Source organism: Salvia hispanica, chromosome 2, assembly GCF_023119035.1.
Source record: "Salvia hispanica cultivar TCC Black 2014 chromosome 2, UniMelb_Shisp_WGS_1.0, whole genome shotgun sequence".
NCBI lineage: Eukaryota > Viridiplantae > Streptophyta > Magnoliopsida > Lamiales > Lamiaceae > Salvia > Salvia hispanica.
Window position 1 is genome coordinate 35,607,181 of NC_062966.1, and position 22,182 is coordinate 35,629,362.

The window sequence follows — 22,182 nt, forward strand, 5'->3', positions numbered from 1 at the left end:
AACTGCTAATTAATATGCAAAAACTTGATAAAAATGCTTCAATACAATGAAGTGGTATCTCCACTAAGAAACTGCAGCAACTCATGATTGTAATGTCAAACAAACAATTGGACCAAGCTCACAATTAACACAAAACCTCAGCATACAAACCAAAGCTGCATTGGAAGTATATACACAGGAAAATTTCCTAGAGAAAAACAGAGGATAAATTTGATGAATCACGAGCTTCCCTTGTGTCTCTCATTATTCTGGTATCTTGTCATCTTTCTTGAGCATCATGAATAGTTCTCGTTCCAACTGCAAATAATCCAACAAAATCCAGCAAGTTATTATGACATACACATGTATTTGAACAGGGATCAGGTTCAGGGAAATTTTGTCCTTTGAACGAAGAACCAAAGACGAACCTTAGTGTTCTTAGCCTTGAGTCTCTGTAGTTCCTCAACCATACCTCCGACACTGATATTAAAAAATCAATTCAGCATGGTAGGACATTAAATCCAGACAAATCAGTGTGCATGAGTGATTTTGGTTTCATACCTTTGTTGCATTTGAATCACTTGAGCTTGCAGCTCGCGTTCGCGTGCTGAACTAGGGTTCATCTGCAGAAACATCAAAACATGTTTTCAGTTTGTTTCTTCTGAATGAAAGGAGATCTTGACAAGAAATTGGTGAAATTTTCGACTTGAGCAACTCTACCTGCAAAAGGTCGGTTATTCCTGCATCTGTTGACTCACTAGCATTTCCTGCAAAGAGCCGATATCTAAGCTGATGGAGGGGAAGGTAAAGGAGCATCATATGGGTCATGTATGGATTTTCGTTTATTCTTACCTGATGTTTGTTCCACAAACTCGATCATTTTGAGCAGTCCATCCTGAAAAGATGAGACGGGACAGATGAGCAAGAGAAGAGCAAATAAAGTGCAAAAAGTTGAGGCGGGTCTTACTCTTTTAATTGTATTATGCTGCAATATGCACTGCAATGACTGGAGAACTGAAGCATTCAAGACACTAGAATTCGTTGGGAATGCAGAACTACCAGAAATCGAGTTAACATGGTTCACCGGATCCTGGATTTGATAATAACAGTAGTTACAAAATGTCCTAAAAACTGAAATCTGAGCCAAGTACTGTATAATTTCAAAGGTGTGCTTGATCGATATACTCCGTAGGAGAATCTACATCATACTCATTCATACTATCTGACTATCCCGGATCCTTGCCTCAAAAATGTGAAGAGGATACAGTTAATGATGATTCAAAGAAGGGTTTTGATACCTTGATATTCACATCTGCTGAAGTTACTTTGAACCGCCCTCTGCGCTCGACCACAGCCCCTTCTGATGCATCCTCTCCTGGATTTACATTTAAAATATGGGTGTAGTATTTAGCACTCGAAAAAAATTAATAGAAAGCTCAGGCTGATGTAGGTGATTAAATAATGAACTACCGGGCCCAGAATAATTGAAATCTTTTCTTTGACGATTCTGCAGCGGACCACTACAATTTCGCTCCACCTGGTATCTCTGTGGCATATTTTCCCTTCATAAAATTTAAAATCAGCATCTCAAAAGCTGACTATAGCATGACAAACTACTTGAGAAACACGGTGTATACGATGAATGCTTTAACCAGTTAGATTCTGAATGCCGGACATTCGATTTTTATCAATGCTTCTAAAGTTAAACAAGCAGTCAAAAAGTTCAAAGACTCACCTCTAGGAATAAATAAGTTAGGACTTTGTGAATTTTCACCAACAAGGTAACAGGAGTGCAAGTGTGGATGTAAACAAGTCTTCAAGGTAGGAGAGTCACGAAGCTTTCTATGAAAGAATTTTCTAGTTTGGAGCTAAAAACAAGAGATGGGCCAAACTCCAAAGAAATAATAATGCGATTTCACTAGCAACAACCCTCATTTCCCCCAAACATACCCTGCCCCTGCGACCCCAACTCCCCTGCATCGCCACCCCCCACAGGGCCCATCCCCAACACACCCACATGGGAAGCAAATTAAATGATAAAATAGAAAGGAATTAATGAAGCACAATTAGACGACATAAATGCAACCATAGTAACTCAGTTAAGTAGGATTATATCCAAAAAGAACTAATAAAAGTTAAAAATAAAAATCTAAAGAAAACCAGTAGTTAGCTTTTACCTTTGGAAAATAAAATTGCATTACTCTAAGAGAGGACAATATACCTGTCTCCATCACCATTGAAACTTTTAGCAGGGAGGCTATTTTCCTGCAGTACAGGGATGCTGGGAATTCTTTTAAGACTTAGACGAGAATCTCCACCGTTATTTTTTGCCGTTTCTTCGTCTGCAGCAGTTGTCAATGGCTGTTGTTGGCTTTGTTGTTCGGAGTCTAAGTGGGCGGAATCTATTGAACTTGGACTACCAGGGTCATCCTCATGTACATCAAAACAACCTCTGCATTCAATAAGTCTACAATAAATCTCCTCATATATAATCGACTAATAAACAGTAAATGAATCCGAACATAAGGGATGAGTTCAACCTCAGGGCTGAGTAACATGGACAAAAAGGATATTACTTGTTCTTATTTTATTTAGGGAAGAGACTTACTTGAAAAATAAAAGAGAATAAGAATAAAGTTTATTATCTACAAAAGATAGTAGATGATGGATATGAATACACTTTTGTAGCTTTTGAGATTTTTTAATGAACCGACTACTCTATATTAGAAAGTCTGCATCGGATAAGCCCACTGTGGAACCATCCAACATCGGCAACTAGCAGCTACCAACAGATAGACAGAGATATGTGAAGCATTATCTAAGGTAGCAAGGAACCAAAAGCACATCTGGGTGGCTTACTTGAGAGCCTGTAGAGGTTTTATAGGAAATGCAGCTAATGACTTCTCCAAATCATCGATGTCATTGAGCTCATCCTAGGAAAATAGGAAAAAAAATAGATCAATGAGAATAAAGCCCTAAAGCAGGAATATAGCAAAAAAAGAAGCCACAAGGATATCAAATACAATCATACTTCCAAATGAGAAGCAGCACTGGAATTATTTGTCTGGTTGAGATCATTCTGACCATTGATGTGTTTCCATCTCATACTTGAGTCTTCTGAACATGATGTAGGGTCATCTTCAATCTGTGATCAACAAAAACGACCTTAGTGAATCTTGTGCTAAAATTTAACCATTAGCCAAGTGATCAGAAGAAAGTTGGTATACAAGGGCAGCCTGATTCCTTAGATCCTCCAGATTGAAATTCCACGCACTGACACCTCGAATGTACTCTTGCTGCACATAGTAACAACTCATGACAACATGTCAACATTCAAGATTCTCTATAATCTCTGTGTCCAAACAGTTTCATGCTTGAGTTAAATGATTCCTTACCTGTGATAGATGTTCTTTGTCCTCATATAATGACTTATTTTGCATAAGAAGTTCTGCATCTTTAGCCTGGAAGAAATGTAAATGATTCTTTACAGAGATCTTAACCAATATAATGAAGCAAAATACAATTCATGTAAAACAAAAGAAAAACCAAGCACGGAAATAAGGCAAGCAAGGGACCTTAAGATTCCTAAAACCTTCAGCAAGTGGGGATAAGCCGTCGAGGATAGCACGAGCCAAATAATCAGCTGGCTTAGCATGTTTGAAGAAAGGGTGCTTCAAAAGCTTTTCAGAGCTGGGACGTTTTTTCGGATCCTTTACTAAGCAAGCAGCAACCAAATCTTTGAAAGACTGCAAAATTCTGTAGTTCAGTAGCAATGTGAGAGATTCGACATTGTAATTTTCCTAAAAAAAGATAAACCTTAGAAAAGCGTCTGTCTCTTTCATAGTCCAGCCCTGGTGGAGCATTTTGCAAGGTCATCAGCAGAACCTGCAATTTTATGGAGTATAATAGAAGAACGAGCAAACTGAATTCTCTGCACATTTGAGAGCAAAAGAGAGATATAGGGAAAAAAGATCTAAACCTTCATAGGTGGATACTTGGAAAATGGTGCATGTCCATGAGCAAGTTCAAGTGCTGTTATTCCGAACGACCAGATATCTGCTCTGTCATAGGAAAATATTTTGCATAAAGAAATAAAAAACATAAATATATCAAAGAAATGAATTGACCAAAAATTCTTCAATGAATACTTACTTAAAATCATATCCATGCAATTGCTGCATGACTTCAGGAGCCATCCTGATCAAATCAAAACAAATATTGAAGTCAAACGCTAGCATGTATTGCAAACGGCGTGCACCTAGAAACTGAGAACTGTTTTTGTGGGGATAATGTACCAGCATGGGGTTCCAACAAAAGTATTTCTTGAACGCTGGCGATCACCGGTATCAAACATGCAAGCAGCAACTCCAAAGTCCGCTAATCTGACAGAACCATTAGTATCAATCAATATGTTACCAGCCTGCAATTAAGAGGAAAAAGCACATCAACCATATACCAGAAGGCACATAGTTCCTTAACCGTATAAAGTAAAGAGGATGCTCAATTTCAGGTATCAGAAAATAAATCTGAACGTTATGAGGATTGTCTGCTTACCAAATTACCCAATGATTCTTTATTAGTTACTACGATAGGGTTTGAACTGTAAAAATGAATGACACATAATAGCCTATGAGATAGATGTGGCATACCTTTACATCTCTGTGAATATGTCCATGGGCATGAAGATACACAAGAGCTTTAAGAACCTCACACAATACTGTTGCAATAACAGGTTCCTCAAAACCTTCGGGATAAGCTGATTTAATAATGTGAAGGCAAGATCCCCCTCCCATGTATGGCATCACAACCCATAGGTTATGGCCCACAGTGAAGGAACAGTGAGCTTGCAATACATTCGGATGATCTGTCAAAATCATTGTTTGTACCTCTCGCCGGATGCCATCCTATTTCATTCAATAACCCAACAGGAGAAAGTCAAAAGAAAGATGTAATATACTGCACAAATTGCAAGTGTGCAGAGTAACAATGCTTAACAAGCACGACAATAGTAAGCCTCCCTAGAAATATAGACACACCTTAGCCATGCCTAGAGACTAGGATAAGCACAAACCCCCAACCATCAAGACTCATGCCTCCAAGTTCACCTTAGCTGTGTACATCTAATAGAATTTTATTCCTTTATCCCTTATATAATCTGTGGTGTCAGGTGTGTAGTGTCTTATTTACTCTAATCTGGTCATATCCCCACCATTGCAAAATTTAAACAATTTCATGATAATGAGTTTTTATACGCTGATAATATTCATGACTCAAAGCTTTTTGTGTATCCATATGAGGTAAAAGACATGAGCTCAAATATACAATCATGAAAATCTGGATGAAATACTAGGTATTTTTCGTAAGTTCAGCAGCTACAGAATAGATTTAATATAAACACTAAAAAAACAAATATGAGACACAGTATTTTACGAAAGAGGATCTTCTGCCAGATAGAGGTGAAAAGGACTTACCAAGTCATTATTGCACTTCTCAAGATCAAGAACTTTGATTGCAACACTCTCATTAAGCGGTAAACAGAGGGCTTTATAAACAGTAGCACTGACCCCTTCTCCAATTTCCTCACACAACTTGTAATCTTTAGCAGTAAGAGGGAATTTCTTCTCTGATGGCGGCTTCATGATTTTCTGCTTTTTTATTTTGTTGAATCTTCTACACGGCTACACCTTGCTGATATAGTAAAAGTCCCCTCACTGGTTGCAATGGAGGCTGGTGAAAAAGTACTATATTATGGTTATTTAAACAAGTTAGCATTGTTCCTCATGTGCCAAAAATGTTCAAGAGTTTGTGCTCAGAGAATATCAATCTGATGATGCATCAAGAATTTAGGAAGGTTAAATTAGCAAGTGAAGCCTGACCGCAGTCACGTCAAGTCTCCCCCCTGCAACTGCTAGTAACTTGCAGTGCTGTCCAGCCCTTAAAGAAGTGATCACTTGTAAACTTCTACAGATGAGAAAAGATATGATCATAAAGGTAATCCTCTTGCAAATTTCAGTCAAACACCAAGTCTGCTTTCAGTTTAGTATGATACAATAAGATCTGCACAGTTTATAAAAACCAAATAAACAACTGTTGAGAAGACACAAGTTATGATGGCATGGGGTCATTTAGTTATAACTTATAGTAGGGTCAAATGCTGGGGAAGAACACTTCTGACAATTGATAACTGATCATCTGCACATGTTCAGCAAATAGCAGGTCCCACTAAAGGCCACTTGAAACTGATAATGTTAAAGTATCATTCATGATTCATGGTTGAGAAGTACTGAAGTTGCATGCATCAATATATGCACAGACCACATGATGAAGAAAACAATGAAGTATGCAACTTCAACAGCAGCGCAACCAACATCACATAAAATGGACAAAACATCTTCACACAACGAAGCTTAACAGCCACATGAATAAATGGTTACATGAAGGCCAACCGCAGCATAGTCCGATGCCAATTGCCAATAAGATATTTACGTTACTGACTGAAAATAACTGAGTACTCCGTTCCTTCACCAGATTGGTTCTAACACCAAATTAACATACATGACTGCACTTCAACTAAAAGTTCAAGTAACATACTAACATGATCTGAAAATGGAGAATCTGAAACATTCTAAACAGCAACATGACAAATTCTGAGGATTTTATTTTCCATAAGATTAAAAAAACTAAATAACTGCAACGGTATCAGAACAGAGTGAAAATAACTATCCTAGCACAATTATAGCTAAAATTCCAACCAACATAAGCTCGAAATGCATAATATCACGATTGTTACTATTCGAAGATATGCAAAACAAAACAACTGCGTCGTGCATCATGACAAAGTTAAAATAACAATATAAACACAATTATCGCCACAAATCCAATAAAAAAACTATGCAGATTCATAAGCAGTTCATCTCCTATTTAGACTGACCTAGGGTTCCGGCAAATCGCGGAATGAGAATGCGACGGTTTCCAAAGCCTGATCAACGGCGGAATCCGATCACCGGCGAGAAGATACGCCGTCTGCGGCGGCGATGGCAGAACTTCCGGTATTGAGCAACAACGATCTCAAATTGTCAACTGAATACGTATGCAGCAATAGAATCTCGCGTATATTGCGCAAATTTAGAAGCAGTAGCTCTACTGTATGACAAGCGTAGCAATTGGAATGGCTTATTTCGTTGCTCCTCTTTTTAAGGGAATCAATTTTCGTTTATTTGATAAGCAGAGCGACAACTGTATCGCTAGAGTCGCACCCCATGTGGTCCCGCGGTATGAATCTCGTTTACTAGTCAACTCAGCTCAACCGGGATGTTCGATCGCTCGGGTTTAGTTGTTTCCACATTTTCCGATATTGAATTGACTCGTGATTGTTCGAGTAAACGATAATAAAGTTAATTTTAATTTACATTCTATCTGATCAAACTACGTTCATAACACTCAATCTTGTCTGGTTCATTAAATTGAACACCTGCCACATGATACTTATCGTCTCAATTTTTATAATACTCAGTTCATAACACTCAATCTTGTCGGATTCATTAAATTGAACACCTGCCACATGATACTTATTGTCTCAATTTCTATAATACTCACTTAAACGTGTGATTTTAACTTTACTTACAATACTTCCACAATCGTATTAAATTTTATACTCCATTTTGGGAGAGATTGCATAGTTTTCCAACCATATATGTTGGGTATAAATATGTACTACTATATATCAATACTAGGTGACATATATTAGTGAAAAGTGCCGAACTGGCATGTATCGAGTGAATATTTATTAAATTAAAGAAATTTGTGTGCTTTCACATTCTCAAATCTAAAGTGGCTGGTTTATATTGATTAACAATGAATAAAATATTAAACTAAACTTCATTAACTTAGTGATCAACGTGGTGTGGAGAGCATAATGATAATTGAATCACATGAGATGTCGCAATTATTGTTCATCCACTCACACTATAAGTTGATCGTATATTCATATATGTATATTGCAATTATTTAATTATGTTTTACAAAATAAAATTTCTAATACAGTTGACATTTGAGGATGTTGTTCTATTTCTCATTCCCCTTTAACTATAACCACATTTTTGTAGTTAAACACCAACCGCTACATGTTACTCCCTCCGTCCCAGAAAGATTGTCCCATTTCCTTTTTCACACTCGTTTTGCAAAAATAATAATAAATAGTTAAAGTAGAGAGATAGTAAAATAAAAGAGAGAATAATGTAGAGAATGGTCTTACCTACATTAATCTTTCTCTTATTTTACTCTTTTTCAACTTTACATATTTATTATTATTTTTGCAAAACAAGTGCCAAAAATGAACTGGGACAATCTTTCTAGGACGGAGGGAGTACTATAAATTATATTGAGTATTGGAAACCATTAATTATGATTTTAAAAAAATAGTAAGGTTGTAATTTAGTAAAGAACATGTTCAAAATCTTAGTGGGATAGTATTTTAAAACCAATAAAAGCAGAAAGTGGTTTGGTGGACAGCCAAACTAAAAAACTTGTTATCCATTTTTTTTTTCTAGTCAAGTTATGATGACATTATGACCCACAATATTATAAAACATGTAGTAATATGTAAGTATACATTATTCGAACGTCCTTTTCATCTCTAATATTTTATTTATTATGAAAAAAATCTAAGTATTGCTGCAAAATTTTAAATCTTATCCTCTGATTTAGATAATTCAATTTAAGAAAAGTCAACTAAAAGATAGTCAAATAAATTGGAAACAATATTGGGCTATAGCCCAAGAACTTCATGTATGCTTATTGGATATAAGTGGCCTAACTTAGCTTTGTTAATAATATCAGTAATTTCCTTTAAACGGGGCACGATTCAAAATTATTTTGGGCCTATGACGAGTAACAAGTATTTTCCAAAATATTGTTGGGTACCCAGTTACAAAAAGCAATAACGGGTATAAGAATTGAGATGACTGGAATTTTTTTCTACAAGTTGTTGTTCCCCAAACATATTTCTCTCTCTACCATTTATTAGACATCTTCGATGCTAAATAGGTCAGTCATAGGCCAGCAATAGGTCAGTCATTCTCCCTCTCTGCCACGTCAGCAGCACTAAAAATACACCTGCCACATCGATTTAGACCAGCCATAGGCCAGCCGCAAAAAAATAATTCAAAAAATACTACATTTTACGGAATTAAAATTACGATTAAATTACGGAATTAAATTTACGACACATATACGGGAAAATTAATTCATTTCATTAAAAAAAAAAAGTACAAAGATTTTAAAAAAAATACATGATTTTTTTTTAAAAAAAGGGCTTCCACACACGAGCCTCGCCACTCTCTACTCCTCCTCGCCGTCGCCGCCGTCCGCCGTCGTCGCCGCCGCGCCGCTGCCGCCACCCGTGGTATCTGAGCCCACGTCGGAACCCGCTAGCCGTGCCCTCGCGATTTCCAAATCAACCCGCATGCTCTCGAGCATCGAGTGAAGAAACATCTTCTCCGTGGGGTCAGTGTCGGCCCTCCAATCTTGGAAAACCTTGTACATCTGATCCCGCGTATGGTTACGCGAATGGAGAGTGTACTCGAGTGGGGCGGGTGGGAGGGCGGAGGACTGGACCTCGCGGGGCGATAGGGGGGACCCGCCCCTCGCAGCCCGTTGCGCCCGCTTCTGTCCAACCGGGCGAGGGCGACCAGCAAATGAAGGAGGGGATGGAAACTCCTCAGCATCCGGGGGGAGGTCGTGGGATCAGCCCCGCTGCTGCCGCTGTAGTCGCCGGAATAGTTCGGCCTCTGCCTCTTCGGCCACCCAGCGTCGCACCCCGCCAGGAACTTCTCGGACTCCTTCAGCAACAAAAAGCATTCCCAGAAGAGGAACTCCTTATACTTCCCCGCCTCGGGGAAGCGACTCTCGGCTATCCTCCGGGCGTCCTCCTCATTCTGCCCACTAGTGAGCTCTTGGAGGGCGTTGGCGTACAACCCCGAAAATCGGCCGACCACGGCCACGATGCGCTCCCACCCCTTCCGGACCTCATCCCCGCTGAAGTCCTTCCCGTGCGGGCAGTGCCTACTATAGGAAGCTCGATCTTCGTCCACATGTTGACGACCCGCTGGTTGTTCGCAACCAGCGGATCGTCGCACACCTCCAACCACCCCCTGGCCACCCCGGCGTACTCATCCTCCGTCCACTTCCTCTGGCCGGGGGTGTCGCCACCAACGGGCTGCGACGACTCGCCGACCGCCTTAGCCTTCCCCTTCGTCTTCTTCTTCGGCGCGGCCCGCCTCGCTGGAACGGGAGTATCCGGATCCCCGAGATCGATCACCATATCATGCAATGACAGAAGGTCATCGCCAGTGAACTGCGTCTCCACCGGGGTCGACGTGTGAGACGAAGCCGTCAAAAAATCAAGCGAGGGACGATATACCGTGTCCCTCCCGGTGACCCTGCATCCCGGGATGCATACCGTGCCGCATCCCCCCCTGCATCCCTCCCTGCCACATCATCCCCATCATCTGCTGCTGCATCTGGGGGTGCATACCTCCCCACCCCGGCGCCGACGGCCCGCCGCTCCCCGGCTCCCCGCCCCCCGCCCGCATCCCCCACGGCATAGCCCCCGGCATACCCCCCTGGTTCCCCCTTGCATCCCCCCCGGCGCACCAACCATCATCCCCATCAACTGTCCCCAAGGGACGTCAAACCCTGGGCCCATCTGGCCCCATCCAGATCCCACAGGTACCGTGGGAGTATGAGATCCACTCGTCGCTGCACTTGGACTCGTTGTTGTGATCCATCGCTCGATGATGCTCTTGTACAAGAAAGTTAGAGAGAAAGAAAACTCGTTAAAACAAGTGGTGCAAATGAAAATGAAACTAAAATCGCTTTATATAGTTTTTTTTTTTTTTTTTAAAAAAAACAATATTCGGCGCTGGCCGATCGGGCCGCCACAATGGCGCCCACCAATCGGCCAGCGCCCACCAATCGGCCAGCGACGCGAATCGGCTAGCCGATCGCTAGCCGACCATTGTAGATGCTCTTATCCCATTTTCTTTGGGCGAGTGCTTAAAAGAATCATGTCTGTTATGATTGCATGAAGAGAGTATGAAACTATGAAAGAACATGAGTGATATACTCTCTTTGTCCGTCATTAGGAGTCTCATTTCTTGGCGGCACGTGTTTTAAGAAATGTTAAAAAAAAGTGAATGTAAAAAAGTTAGTGGAATAGGAGTCCCACTATATATATATTAGTTTTAAATGAAATGTGAGAGTGAAAAGAGTTAGTAGAAGGTGAGACCCTATTACCATCTATGGTAAATATGAACCACACTCCTATTCGCGGACGGACTAAAATGGAAAAACGAGACTCCTATTTACAGACGGAGGGAATATACATTAGTTAAATTTATGTCCTATATACTAAATATAGTAAAAAAATAAAACAGGTAATCACAATTATTTCGATGAAAAAACTTTATGACAAACAAAGAATATAGATTAGGAGTAACTATTGTCCCGTTGTACCATTTCAATAGGCCTTAAGATTAGGAAATAAAATACTATCTCTGTTTCATTCAAGATGTTCACATTTTCTTTTTAGTTTGTCCTTTGTAAGATGTTCATTTTTTATATTTGAAAACAAATCTCTTTTTCCTCTCTTTCCATTAAAATATTTAACTATATTTTTCTCTCTACTTATTTCATCTTACAACTCCTTCTAAAATTATGTATCATTAAAAAATATGAACATCTTGAATGAGATGGAGGGAGTACGTAGCTTTTAATAAGATACTCCCTCCGTTTCGCCATAGTTGAGTCATTTTACTATTTCGGGAAGTTTCTTTAGAATTGAGTCATTCCTTTATATGGTAAGTTTTTTCTCTTTCTTATTTTACTCTCTCTTACTTTATTATCTCTACTTTATTCACTTTATACTTTATTCTCTCTACCTTTTCCTCTCTCTTTCTTTTTTATCTATTTATTTAACATACCCAATATTTATTTCTAAAACTCCGTGTCGGAAAATTTTGCCTCAACTATGGCGAAGATAGTAGATAAATTAACTTTTGACATATAAATAGATTAAAAAGAAGGAGACACAAAAAATACTAGAGTGGGAGTATTATTTAATAAAGTAAGGGGGTGGATCATTAATTATGTGTATGAATAAGGAGAGAGAAATATTTGATCATAATATGAATTGAGAAATGAGAGGGGTCGTTGATAAATTATTTAAATAGTTGGTCAAAAGCAATAAAATAAAGATGAAAAGGATAGTACTCAAAATTTTAAATCAAAATTACTTTTTATGATTGCAATAATTCCCATGCAGTTGATTTGTTCTATTTTCCGTAGAGGGCCCACCGACAGCGACGGGTTGGCCCGATAAGCACGTGGTCTCACTTCGTCAAATAAGACGGCCCAATTTTACCGACCCCTTTGCCTGCCACGTATTAGGAATTCACAATAAAAAGTTTCTTATACATGGTTTATTTTAATATTTTTATTATGCATATATACTACTATAGTCAATTGAAATTTTACACATGTTACATGTCTGCCTAATGTTGTTGCACAATGGTGTAAAATGAGTGAATGTGGCAAGTGCTCGTAATTGTCATCTTGTACCTATGAGATACACACACGCATCACATTTAACGAGTGTCAGCACAATCTAAAATTTCAAGATTTTGGTGTCAACACGGTCTCAGTCATTGACAATATGTTAAGATTTTCTGTTGCTATTATTTTATAATCTATCGACATTTTTTAACGATCCTATAATTTGGAGTTTATAATATATGATTTTTATTTTATCAATATCCTATGTATGGATATATAATAACAATATTCTATTTAGCCAATCATAACATTTTTTCAAGATTAGCGTATCAATATGCAATTTCATTGACTAATTTCTTCTCTATTTTGTAAACACCTCGATAAGAAAAATGACCTAAAGTATTTTAAGACTAATTCATATTTAAAGTCAAAGATAGAACTAGTTACTGATGAATGACTCTAGCATTTAACAATCATAATATGTAAAACATTAGTTTGACATAATCTAGTTGACCAAGATAAATTTGTGGTGCCAGCAAATTTTTTGATAATTTGAATTTTCAACATCACTTTAGAAGTGGAATTAATTACTACAGAAATTTATTCATACTTTAATTTCTCATTTTCATCATATGTATGCTTTGATAAAACCATCATAATACTCAATTCTGTGCAAAATTAAATTTTTTTTATAGTCATGCATTAGTTGTATCTGTTTAGATGCTTATTTGTGAATATGACGGATATATTCATAATTGAATATACTTTATCAAGATACCATGTGTACCTCCACACCAAAATTTTCCCCACGAATGTTAATGTTATTTATTGGCTTAATTTATTTTCACATTTGATTAGCTAATTACACTATATTCAAATATTTATCCCTTCTTACATGCATGTTTTTTTTATAGACCAGGACGGGAGAATTTATCCCAAAATATTAGTCTATTAAAAAAAATAGCTCATTTAGTCTATAAATCTTATACTAATTGCCCTAAAAATTAATGTCGCACGCACATACACATTAGTGCACTAAAATATTACTACTATAGTATCTATTAGTATATTACTAATTAAAGTGCATGTAAACTTATCAAATAACAACTGTGATTATACAAAAAGTTAATATTACATACCTCATCAAACTATGCCGAATTAAACAAGTTTAAATCTAATCCAACAGTATATTCCAACAAATGAATATTACAAAGTCGTGTAAGTGCTTGTCACCGTACGGTTGTACAGTCGTAGTCGCACCACATAATTCAACAACTTATGTGGCGTTGGACGGTCCAGATTGCGCAATCAATCACGATGGCCAACTAATCAATCTATCTTATGACATGAGTTATATCAACCCACCCTATTGTCTTTTTCTCTGGGTGTTTACTTGTTTTTGGCAAGTATTAGTTTGTATTTGGCATTTGAACAAAACGTATGAAATTGGTTAATTCTTTTTTTCTATCTTCTCTTGCATCTGTCCAGCAAAATATACATCACTACGTGTTTATTCTCTTACAACCGATAACTACATAATACGTGCACGGAGTGTTACGGAAATGACTTGCTATTGATACTTTTAGTACTCCTAGTATCAATGCTAGCCTTTAAGGAATACTAAGAGTATCAACAAGCAAGCCATTTGCGTAAGACTCTGTGCACGTATTATGTGCTTATCGATTGTAAAAGAATTAACACTTAATGCTTACGTTTAAGTAAATGTTAAGCATTTAATATGTGTGATATGTGCACCTTTTCTACCTACTAATCAAAGTATACAATTAATTTTACATAAATATGAAAACATTTTAAAAAATGTGAAAAATAAATAGTACTATAAGTTAAGCATTTCTTAATACCAATAGGCAATATGTATACGGTGTCAAGTGAAGTTCTTAAAATATATAAATAGTGTAAGTGAAGTGCTCTTTAATGGCACAATCCCATTACTTTCTCTTGAAATAATTTTTGAAATGATATGGTTTTGAAATTATTTTCCAAGCTTAATCTGACCAAATTTTATCGAGATACGATAACTCAATTATCAAGTCTAAATTTCATTATCAATACATACCTAACCTGTACAAACAATGATAAAATCAGAAGACAAATTTTGTATTGTAATAGCAATATTTGTCTGGTCGTGTCAGCAACAATTATTCTACTTTTACATTGGCTCATGCATAAATTTCTGCGTCTATAAACGTAGCCCAATTTATACTTTAGCCTAAAAAGACGCCACATACAAAATTGGCCGTGTCACATTTTATCATTAATTAAGACCAATACGATAATGTAGTTAGTATGCACGCAAAAATACGACACGACATGAAAATCTTGATTACATCAACGCTTAATCATGCCAGCTGATCATCATTAACTAATCCAAAACCGAACAATTTTCCCACTTTTTCACCTCATTCAATCCACGCCCATTTCCTGCTCTTCTCTGTTGATTCAAATTCGTCAACGAAGAAGCTAAACTAACTCCAAACTCCCACCTTTTCTCTCTCTACTGCTCCAAGAAAGAGACCCTTTCTCTCTCCTCGCGATCACGTAATGGCGGAAGGAAGGAGGGAAGAAGCCTCGAGAACTTGCTACCAAAGTAAAGAATGGATTTTTATGAGGGGAAACGAGACTTGAGGTTTTCTTGACAGCTCAATTTGGTTGGATGCTGATTTAATTCTTTTCCTTTTCTTCCCCATTTGGGTTTAGTTACTGCATCTTTGTTTTCTTCTTCTTGTGATTATCTTGGATTCTTGAATTTCTTGCTACACCTCATTTGCCGATCTGTTTATACAGCTATTCAATGTGGATTCTTGAAATTATTGCTACAGCTCATTGGTTGATTTGAGGAGTTGATTTTATGAATTTGGATAGGGTCTGAGACAGGGGAGATATGGCTAGTCCTGGGAAGAAAGGGATTCGGTTTAGTAGACTGTATTCATTTTCTTGCTTTAGATCATCATTTAGAGATGAACATAGTCAAATTGGGCTAAAGGGTTACTCAAGGGTGGTGTATTGTAATGATCCTGATAATCCAGAGCAGATTCTGCCTAGTTACCCGAGAAACTATGTCTCGACTACCAAGTACACCGCGCTTAATTTCATCCCGAAGTCGTTGTTTGAGCAGTTTAGGAGGGTTGCAAACATATATTTCCTTGTGGTGGCTTGTGTGTCTTTTAGTCCTCTGGCGCCTTACTCTGCGTATAGTGTGCTTCTGCCTTTGCTCTTGGTGATCGGGGCGACCATTGGTAAGGAAGCCATTGAGGATTGGAGGCGTAAGAAGCAGGTATATACTCTTATTGCTTTTATCCTTTTTTGTTGCTTTTGGTTTGTTTCTATACTAGGGACATTTCTCTGTTTGTATGCTATTGTTCGTTGCTCGTTTTGGATGGAAGAGCTTCCTCATATGTTGATTTTACTACTTGTTTCGCTTTGTCTAGAATGTGTGAGGCTGTGTAGCAGAAGTTTTATTTTCCGATTGTGCAATGTAGCCTCAATCAGGAAAAGCAATTGGTAGAATTGGAATGATGGTGGAATTTCCTTTTTTGGCGGTGATATAAGTAGAATTGTTTGAACTAGAGAAGGATAGATGAGGCCAAAGCTTGTGACAGTTTTATAGGAGAATTACTTTAAATGTTTCAAAAAAACATATGTAGGGACGAAAACTTGATGTTTCATCGTTGCTTTTGTAATTAAGAAACTTTGTTTGATAGACTAGGCTATATGACTCAACTGTTTCCAACATAGATAGAAGGGTTTATTGTGTGATAGTATCTGTTCAGTTCACTGATCATAATGTGCTGATTTTTTAGTACCTAATTTATCTGTGTGAATGCAACTAGTCGTACTTGGAAAAATTCGTATTTTATTTGCAAACACAAAAGTGATTCTATTTAACATTCATTCTTGTGCATTTTATTGGAAATAGAGGTTATTCTGTTTCTTCGTGGTTGTATTACTCTTGCTTGTTCTCTCGTTTCTCTGTACACCTTGGCCCGTGTAATGAATTTTGATCTGAAAACCTATTTTCAGGACATAGAGGCCAACAATCGGAAGGTTAAAGTCTATGATAAAGATCATGGATTCCTAAAGGAGAAATGGAGGAATTTAAGAGTCGGTGATTTGGTAAAAGTTCACAAGGACGAGCATTTTCCTGCTGATCTGCTGCTTCTCTCCTCGAGTTATGAGGATGGGATTTGTTATGTCGAAACTACAAATTTAGATGGGGAGACTAATCTAAAGGTGAAGCATGCTTTAGATGTTACATGCACCCTGAACGAGGATGATTCCTTTGAGCACTTTAAAGCCGTTATCAAGTGTGAAGACCCGAATGAGGATCTTTATTCTTTTGTCGGAACTCTTTACTATAACAATAAGCAGCATCCCCTCTCCCTGCAACAGCTTCTTCTAAGAGATTCTAAGTTACGAAACACTGATTATGTCTATGGTGTGGTTGTTTTCACTGATCATGATACGAAAGTGATGAAGAATTCTATGGAGCCTCCTTCGAAAAGGAGTAGGATTGAGAGAAAGATGGATAAAATTGTGTACGTCCTCTTCAGTCTGTTAGTTTTTGTATCTCTCGTTGGGTCGTTCTTCTTTGGAATCATGACGGAGAGCGATATAGATGATGACGGGGAGATGAGGAGGTGGTATCTTAGACCAGACCAGACAACTGCATTTTTCGACCCGAATGATGCGTTTATGGCTGCCTTCCTACATCTCCTGACCGGGCTTATGTTGTATGGGTATTTGATACCGATATCCCTATATGTATCGATTGAGATAGTCAAAGTATTGCAAATTATATTTATCAATCAAGATATCAATATGTATCATGAGGAAACAGATGGACCGGCCACTGCAAAGACGTCGAATTTGAATGAGGAGCTTGGTCTAGTGGATACTATACTCTCTGACAAGACTGGAACACTGACGTGCAACTCAATGGAGTTTGTCAAGTGTTCGATTGTTGGAACTGCGTATGGCCGTGGTTTAACGGAAGTGGAGAGGGCTCTTGCAAAGAGAAGAGGAGATGCACTTGATGACTCTGAAGTCACTTCATCTGCTAGTTTGCAGAGTGACGATGGCATGGCACATGGAGAATCGGTTAAAGGCTTCAACTTTTACGATGAACGGGTCATGAATGGTCAGTGGGTGAATGAGCCTCATGCGGATATGATCCAGAAATTCTTTCGAGTTCTGGCACTCTGCCATACTGCCATTCCCGAGGTCGATAAGGAAGGAAAGGGAATCTTGTATGAAGCTGAGTCGCCTGACGAAGCTGCTTTCGTCATTGCTGCTAGGGAGCTTGGCTTCGAGATGTATAAAAGAACACAGTCTCACATCTCTTTGAGCGAATTGGATCACGAGAGCCACCAGAAAGTCGACAGGTGCAATCTCTTTAAATCTCCATGCTTCTTTTTTGGGAATTTTATTATTATGTAGTTTATATTATCCTAGCTTTATGTGGTATTGTTTTTACAGACCATACGAGCTTCTCCATGTGTTGGAGTTTAGCAGTAGTCGGAGAAGGATGTCCGTGATTGTAAGAAATGTCGAAAACCAGTTGCTACTTCTGTCCAAGGGCTCTGACATGTACATTTCTCTCTGAGGACATCGATGCACTAGAAGTGTCCTGTTTTCGACATGGGCCTTTTGTTTCCTTGCTTATGCATTTTTGTGCTTGCGTGCAGTGTAATGCTTGAAAGGCTCTCGAAAAACTCACAAGATTTTGAAGCTACCACGATGGAGCATGTCAAAAGATATGCTGAAGCAGGGTTACGAACTCTAGTACTTGCATACCGTGAGCTTAGCGAAGAAGAGTTCAGTTCGTGGGAGAAAGAGTTTCGGGATGCCAAGGCAACTGTTGGTCCCGACAGAGATGCATTGATCGAGGCGGCGGCTGATAAGATTGAAAGAGACTTGATTCTCCTCGGTGCTACAGCTGTAGAGGACAAACTGCAAAAAGGGGTCACTCTCCAACTTGCATTTTCTTTCAATTTGTTCACAATGAATTGAATGGTATTCGTCTAGATGTATCCATTCTTGATGTTATTTACTCGTATGCGCTCTCTAGGTTCCCGAGTGCATTGAAAGGCTCGAAAAGGCAGGCATCAAGATTTGGGTGATAACAGGTGATAAGATGGAGACAGCCATTAACATCGGGTAAGATTAATCGCTACTGTGGCCATTAGATTGAAAGCGACATGCTATCTTATACTACCGTGATTTTGTGTAGGTTTGCTTGCAGCTTGCTGCGAGAGGACATGGAGCAAATTGTGATTACGTTAGACTCTCCAGAAATAATCGAGCTAGAAAGGAAAGGCGACAAGGAGGCTGTTGCAAAGGTAACAGGTCCGAAATATCCATAAATGTCTTTAAAATACACCTCCTTCTAACTTATCTTCTTGTCTGCCATGCTAGGCTTCGCGTAAAAGCATAACGAACCAAATCAGACAAGGAATGTTGCTACTGAGTTCGTCTGGAGGGAACTTTAGTTTCTTCGCTTTGATAATTGATGGCAAGTCACTGTCGTTCATTCTGAGCGATGATCTGGAGGGTCCGTTTTGGCAGCTTGCAGTTAGTTGTGCCTCGGTTATATGCTGTCGATCCACGCCTAAACAGAAAGCCCTTGTATGTCCTATCTCCACCCTTCTCAAATATGCTCGTTGTTTTTCTGTACTGTTTTGAATTTAGAGTTTACTAGGATCAAATAATGTAATGTCACTGTTGAAGATATTCAGATTACAAGATTGGTTAAGAAGAGTACGGGCAGGACGACGCTGGCTATTGGCGACGGGGCAAATGATGTTGGCATGCTTCAAGAAGCTGATATTGGGGTCGGAATCAGCGGTGTGGAAGGAATGCAGGTAACCTCAGCTCCTGTTTTACGTTGTATATCTTTCCTACATCGCCCCGATTCTTCTATAGCACGATCTAGACTCGTTTAAGGCATAACGTTCACGTATTTCAAAACTTGACTCGTTTATTTCAGGCTGTGATGGCGAGTGACTTTGCCATAGCACAGTTCCGATTTCTGGAACGCCTTTTGTTGGTTCATGGCCACTGGTGCTACCGAAGAATCTCTATGATGGTATGTCTCCATTCCCTCTATCGAGACTTCTCACGAAAAACGAGTACATAGTATCGGGATAATCTGATGCTCTTCCTTTCGTCGTTCTGCTAAAAATGCAGGTGTGCTACTTCTTTTACAAGAACATTGCATTCGGGTTCACTCTCTTCTGGTTCGAGGCTTACGCTTCCTTCTCTGGCCAGCCAGCTTATAACGATTGGTATATGTCGTGCTACAACGTATTCTTCACCTCGCTCCCCGTGATAGCACTCGGTGTTTTCGATCAGGACGTCTCTCCACGACTCTGTCTGAAGGTACGAACTGCCCGTGATTTAGTCCCGTCCCAAAATTATAGTAGTAGTTATCGTTGAATGGGAAAGTCGGGTTTGCAGAATCCCGAGTTATATCAAGAAGGAATACAAAACATCCTCTTCAGTTGGCCGCGGATTCTCGGATGGATACTCAACGGGATCATTTGCTCGGTCGTCGTCTTCTTCTTCACCACCAGCTCCGCCCTGCACCAAGCCTTCCGCGAAGACGGCCGCGTGCTCGACTTCGAAGCGCTCGGGGTCTACATGTACACGTGCGTCGTGTGGGCCGTCAACTGCCAGATGGCCCTCTCGATCAACTACTTCACGTGGATGCAGCACTTCGTCATCTGGGGGAGCATCGCGGTCTGGTACGCGTTCCTGCTCATCTACGGGGCTTTCCCGCCTCTGTTCTCGACAACGGCCTACCAGGTGTTTGTGGAGGCCTGCGGGCCGAGCCCCATTTTCTGGCTCGGGACGCTGCTCGCGGTTGTATCATGTCTGCTGCCTTACGTCTTGTACAGGACGGTTCAGACGGAGTTCTTTCCCATGCCTCACGACATTATCCAAAAATGGCAAAGGGAAACCTCGGATGATAGTAGGAGTAAACAGAGGGAGAAAGATACATTGTTGTGTAAATAGTAAAGTATGATAATTTGTTGGGATTCAAATTGATGAAGCCCAATTCACAGTTACATTGATTGTAAGTTGTCTTGTAGAAAGCTTTGTTTGTATACAAGGAAGTAGGAGTAGTTTTTTTCTTGGTCAATTTTTTTTATTGTGTATTTTGTTTTAGCAAGGAAGTTAATATTCAAGAATTTACGTTGCTTGTTCAGGGAGAGGAGACAAATTGAATGATACTTGATAGTAGTAGTTTAATATAGTTATGAATATTAAATTCCGATTAATATTTTTTGACTGTTGTAGTATGAATTTGTAATTAAAGTGTAATTAAGATTTATTTAATCAATCATAATATTCAATTAGAAACTATACATTAAAAACCAGAATACAAACGACAATTCATCTTAATTAGTAGGAGTAATAATTAAACTGAAACAAAAAAAATAAATTAAGTTGGAGAAAGGAAAGAGAAGCTGACAAAAATAATATGAAAGACATATTTGGCCCATTTTAGAGGATTAATTCACAAGTTAAGAACATTACCAATTGATGAACAATTGTTTTACTTTTAATGTAAGAGCATATTACCAATTGATGAACAATTGTTTTACTTTTAATGGCATCTCCAAAAGAGAAAGGTAAATTGAGAAATATATATAATCATACTCCACCTTATCAAATAAATAACTACACCTTCTTAAAAAGTAAGTACAGTAATATTCTAAGCAAAAAAGATAAATTAAAAAATAAATAAAAATAACTAATTTTTCTGCACCGAAATTATCACAATTTATGGCTTTCAAAAAAAATAATTGAAAGTATAACTAGGAAACTCATTAAAGGTGTGAATAGTGTGATCGGTAATTTATCAACTAAACTAATCGGCTAATTAAAGAAAAACCAACCGCAAATTATCAAGAGAGCAACTGCTATACAAAAACATTGCAAAATCGCATACATGGGAAACTGGGAAAGCATTCATTAAAGTATCTTATAACAACAACATATTAGAAATCATCTACTACATCATACTACCTCCGTCCCCCAAAATTTGCTACACTTTGACCCGACACGAGTTTTAAGAAATGTAATGGAAAGTGTGTTGAAAAAGTTGGTGGGACGTGGGTCCTACTTTTAAAGTATTAGTTCATGACTCATGATTGAAAAGAACTATAGTTGCATGCCTCAATATATGCACAAACAATACAATGAAGAGTAAAAGTGAATATGCAACTTCAACGGCTGTGCAACTAACTAGACTAGAAAAGGAAAAAACAGCTTCATATGATGAAGCTTAACAACCACATAAATAAACAGTTACATGAAGCCCAAACGCAGCACAGTTTGATGCAAATCAGATATTTATGCTAATGACTAAATAATAAGAGAAATAACTAAGTACTGGCATTCCTCCATCAGATTGTTTCTGACACCAAATTAACATACATGACTGCATTCCAGCTAACAGTTCTACTAACATGATCTGAAAATGTATAATATGAAGCATCTTCAAACAACATGAGAAATTTAAAGGATCTTATTTTTTATAAGATCAAAAAAACAAAAGTGTAACAGGTATCGAAACTGAGTGGAGATAACAATTCTATCACAATTATAGCTAAAATTCCAACTAAC

General features: G+C 38.4%; 2 protein-coding genes across 8 annotated transcripts; one reads left to right on the top strand and one right to left on the bottom strand.

Annotated features, from left to right (window-relative positions):
• Positions 1 to 24: 24 nt before the first annotated feature.
• Positions 25 to 7,174, bottom strand: LOC125205353 (serine/threonine-protein kinase BLUS1-like). 5 transcript variants are annotated; one of them, XM_048104230.1, is made up of 22 exons: positions 6,911 to 7,174; positions 5,856 to 5,940; positions 5,451 to 5,706; positions 4,629 to 4,883; positions 4,275 to 4,399; positions 4,132 to 4,176; positions 3,959 to 4,040; positions 3,796 to 3,864; positions 3,555 to 3,725; positions 3,375 to 3,440; positions 3,207 to 3,275; positions 3,011 to 3,124; positions 2,839 to 2,912; positions 2,201 to 2,431; positions 1,450 to 1,541; positions 1,278 to 1,354; positions 947 to 1,069; positions 832 to 874; positions 700 to 746; positions 541 to 602; positions 408 to 459; positions 25 to 297 (listed from the first exon to the last, which is right to left on the bottom strand). In XM_048104230.1, the coding sequence occupies exons 3-22, from the start codon at positions 5,616 to 5,618 to the stop codon at positions 244 to 246; spliced, it is 2,019 nt and encodes a 672-aa protein (XP_047960187.1). In that variant the 5' UTR covers positions 5,619 to 5,706; positions 5,856 to 5,940; positions 6,911 to 7,174; the 3' UTR covers positions 25 to 243. The 5 variants fall into 5 exon arrangements, with proteins under 5 accessions (XP_047960187.1, XP_047960188.1, XP_047960184.1 ...); XM_048104231.1 differs by having other exon boundaries at positions 5,451 to 5,720; XM_048104227.1 differs by having other exon boundaries at positions 5,856 to 6,036.
• Positions 7,175 to 14,862: 7,688 nt separating this feature from the next.
• On the top strand, positions 14,863 to 20,758 carry LOC125207643 (probable phospholipid-transporting ATPase 8). Of its 3 annotated transcripts, none has more exons than XM_048107071.1 (12): positions 14,863 to 15,178; positions 15,415 to 15,826; positions 16,573 to 17,933; positions 18,028 to 18,138; positions 18,237 to 18,513; positions 18,620 to 18,708; positions 18,782 to 18,890; positions 18,967 to 19,176; positions 19,287 to 19,412; positions 19,538 to 19,636; positions 19,738 to 19,929; positions 20,008 to 20,758. In XM_048107071.1, exons 2-12 carry the CDS (start codon positions 15,434 to 15,436, stop codon positions 20,563 to 20,565), a joined length of 3,525 nt encoding a protein of 1,174 aa, XP_047963028.1. In that variant the 5' UTR covers positions 14,863 to 15,178; positions 15,415 to 15,433; the 3' UTR covers positions 20,566 to 20,758. The 3 variants fall into 3 exon arrangements, with proteins under 3 accessions (XP_047963028.1, XP_047963027.1, XP_047963025.1); XM_048107070.1 differs by having other exon boundaries at positions 14,864 to 15,178; positions 15,337 to 15,826; XM_048107068.1 differs by having other exon boundaries at positions 14,864 to 15,826.
• Positions 20,759 to 22,182: the final 1,424 nt, after the last annotated feature.

What these genes read in the sequence shown, in the direction of transcription:
- LOC125205353 (XM_048104230.1), bottom strand. Translation starts at nt 5,618, where the DNA reads ATGAAGCCGCCATCAGAGAAGAAATTCCCTCTTACTGCTAAAGATTAC. An exon ending in GAGACAGACGCTTTTCTAAG is followed by an intron (nt 3,726 to 3,795) that starts GTTTATCTTTTT and finishes AGAATTTTGCAG; the next exon opens with TCTTTCAAAGATTTGGTTGC. An exon ending in TTCAATGGTGATGGAGACAG is followed by an intron (nt 1,542 to 2,200) that starts GTATATTGTCCT and finishes AATTTTATGAAG; the next exon opens with GGAAAATATGCCACAGAGAT.
- LOC125207643 (XM_048107071.1), top strand. Translation starts at nt 15,434, where the DNA reads ATGGCTAGTCCTGGGAAGAAAGGGATTCGGTTTAGTAGACTGTATTCA. An exon ending in ATTGGAGGCGTAAGAAGCAG is followed by an intron (nt 15,827 to 16,572) that starts GTATATACTCTT and finishes ACCTATTTTCAG; the next exon opens with GACATAGAGGCCAACAATCG. An exon ending in GCGGTGTGGAAGGAATGCAG is followed by an intron (nt 19,413 to 19,537) that starts GTAACCTCAGCT and finishes CGTTTATTTCAG; the next exon opens with GCTGTGATGGCGAGTGACTT.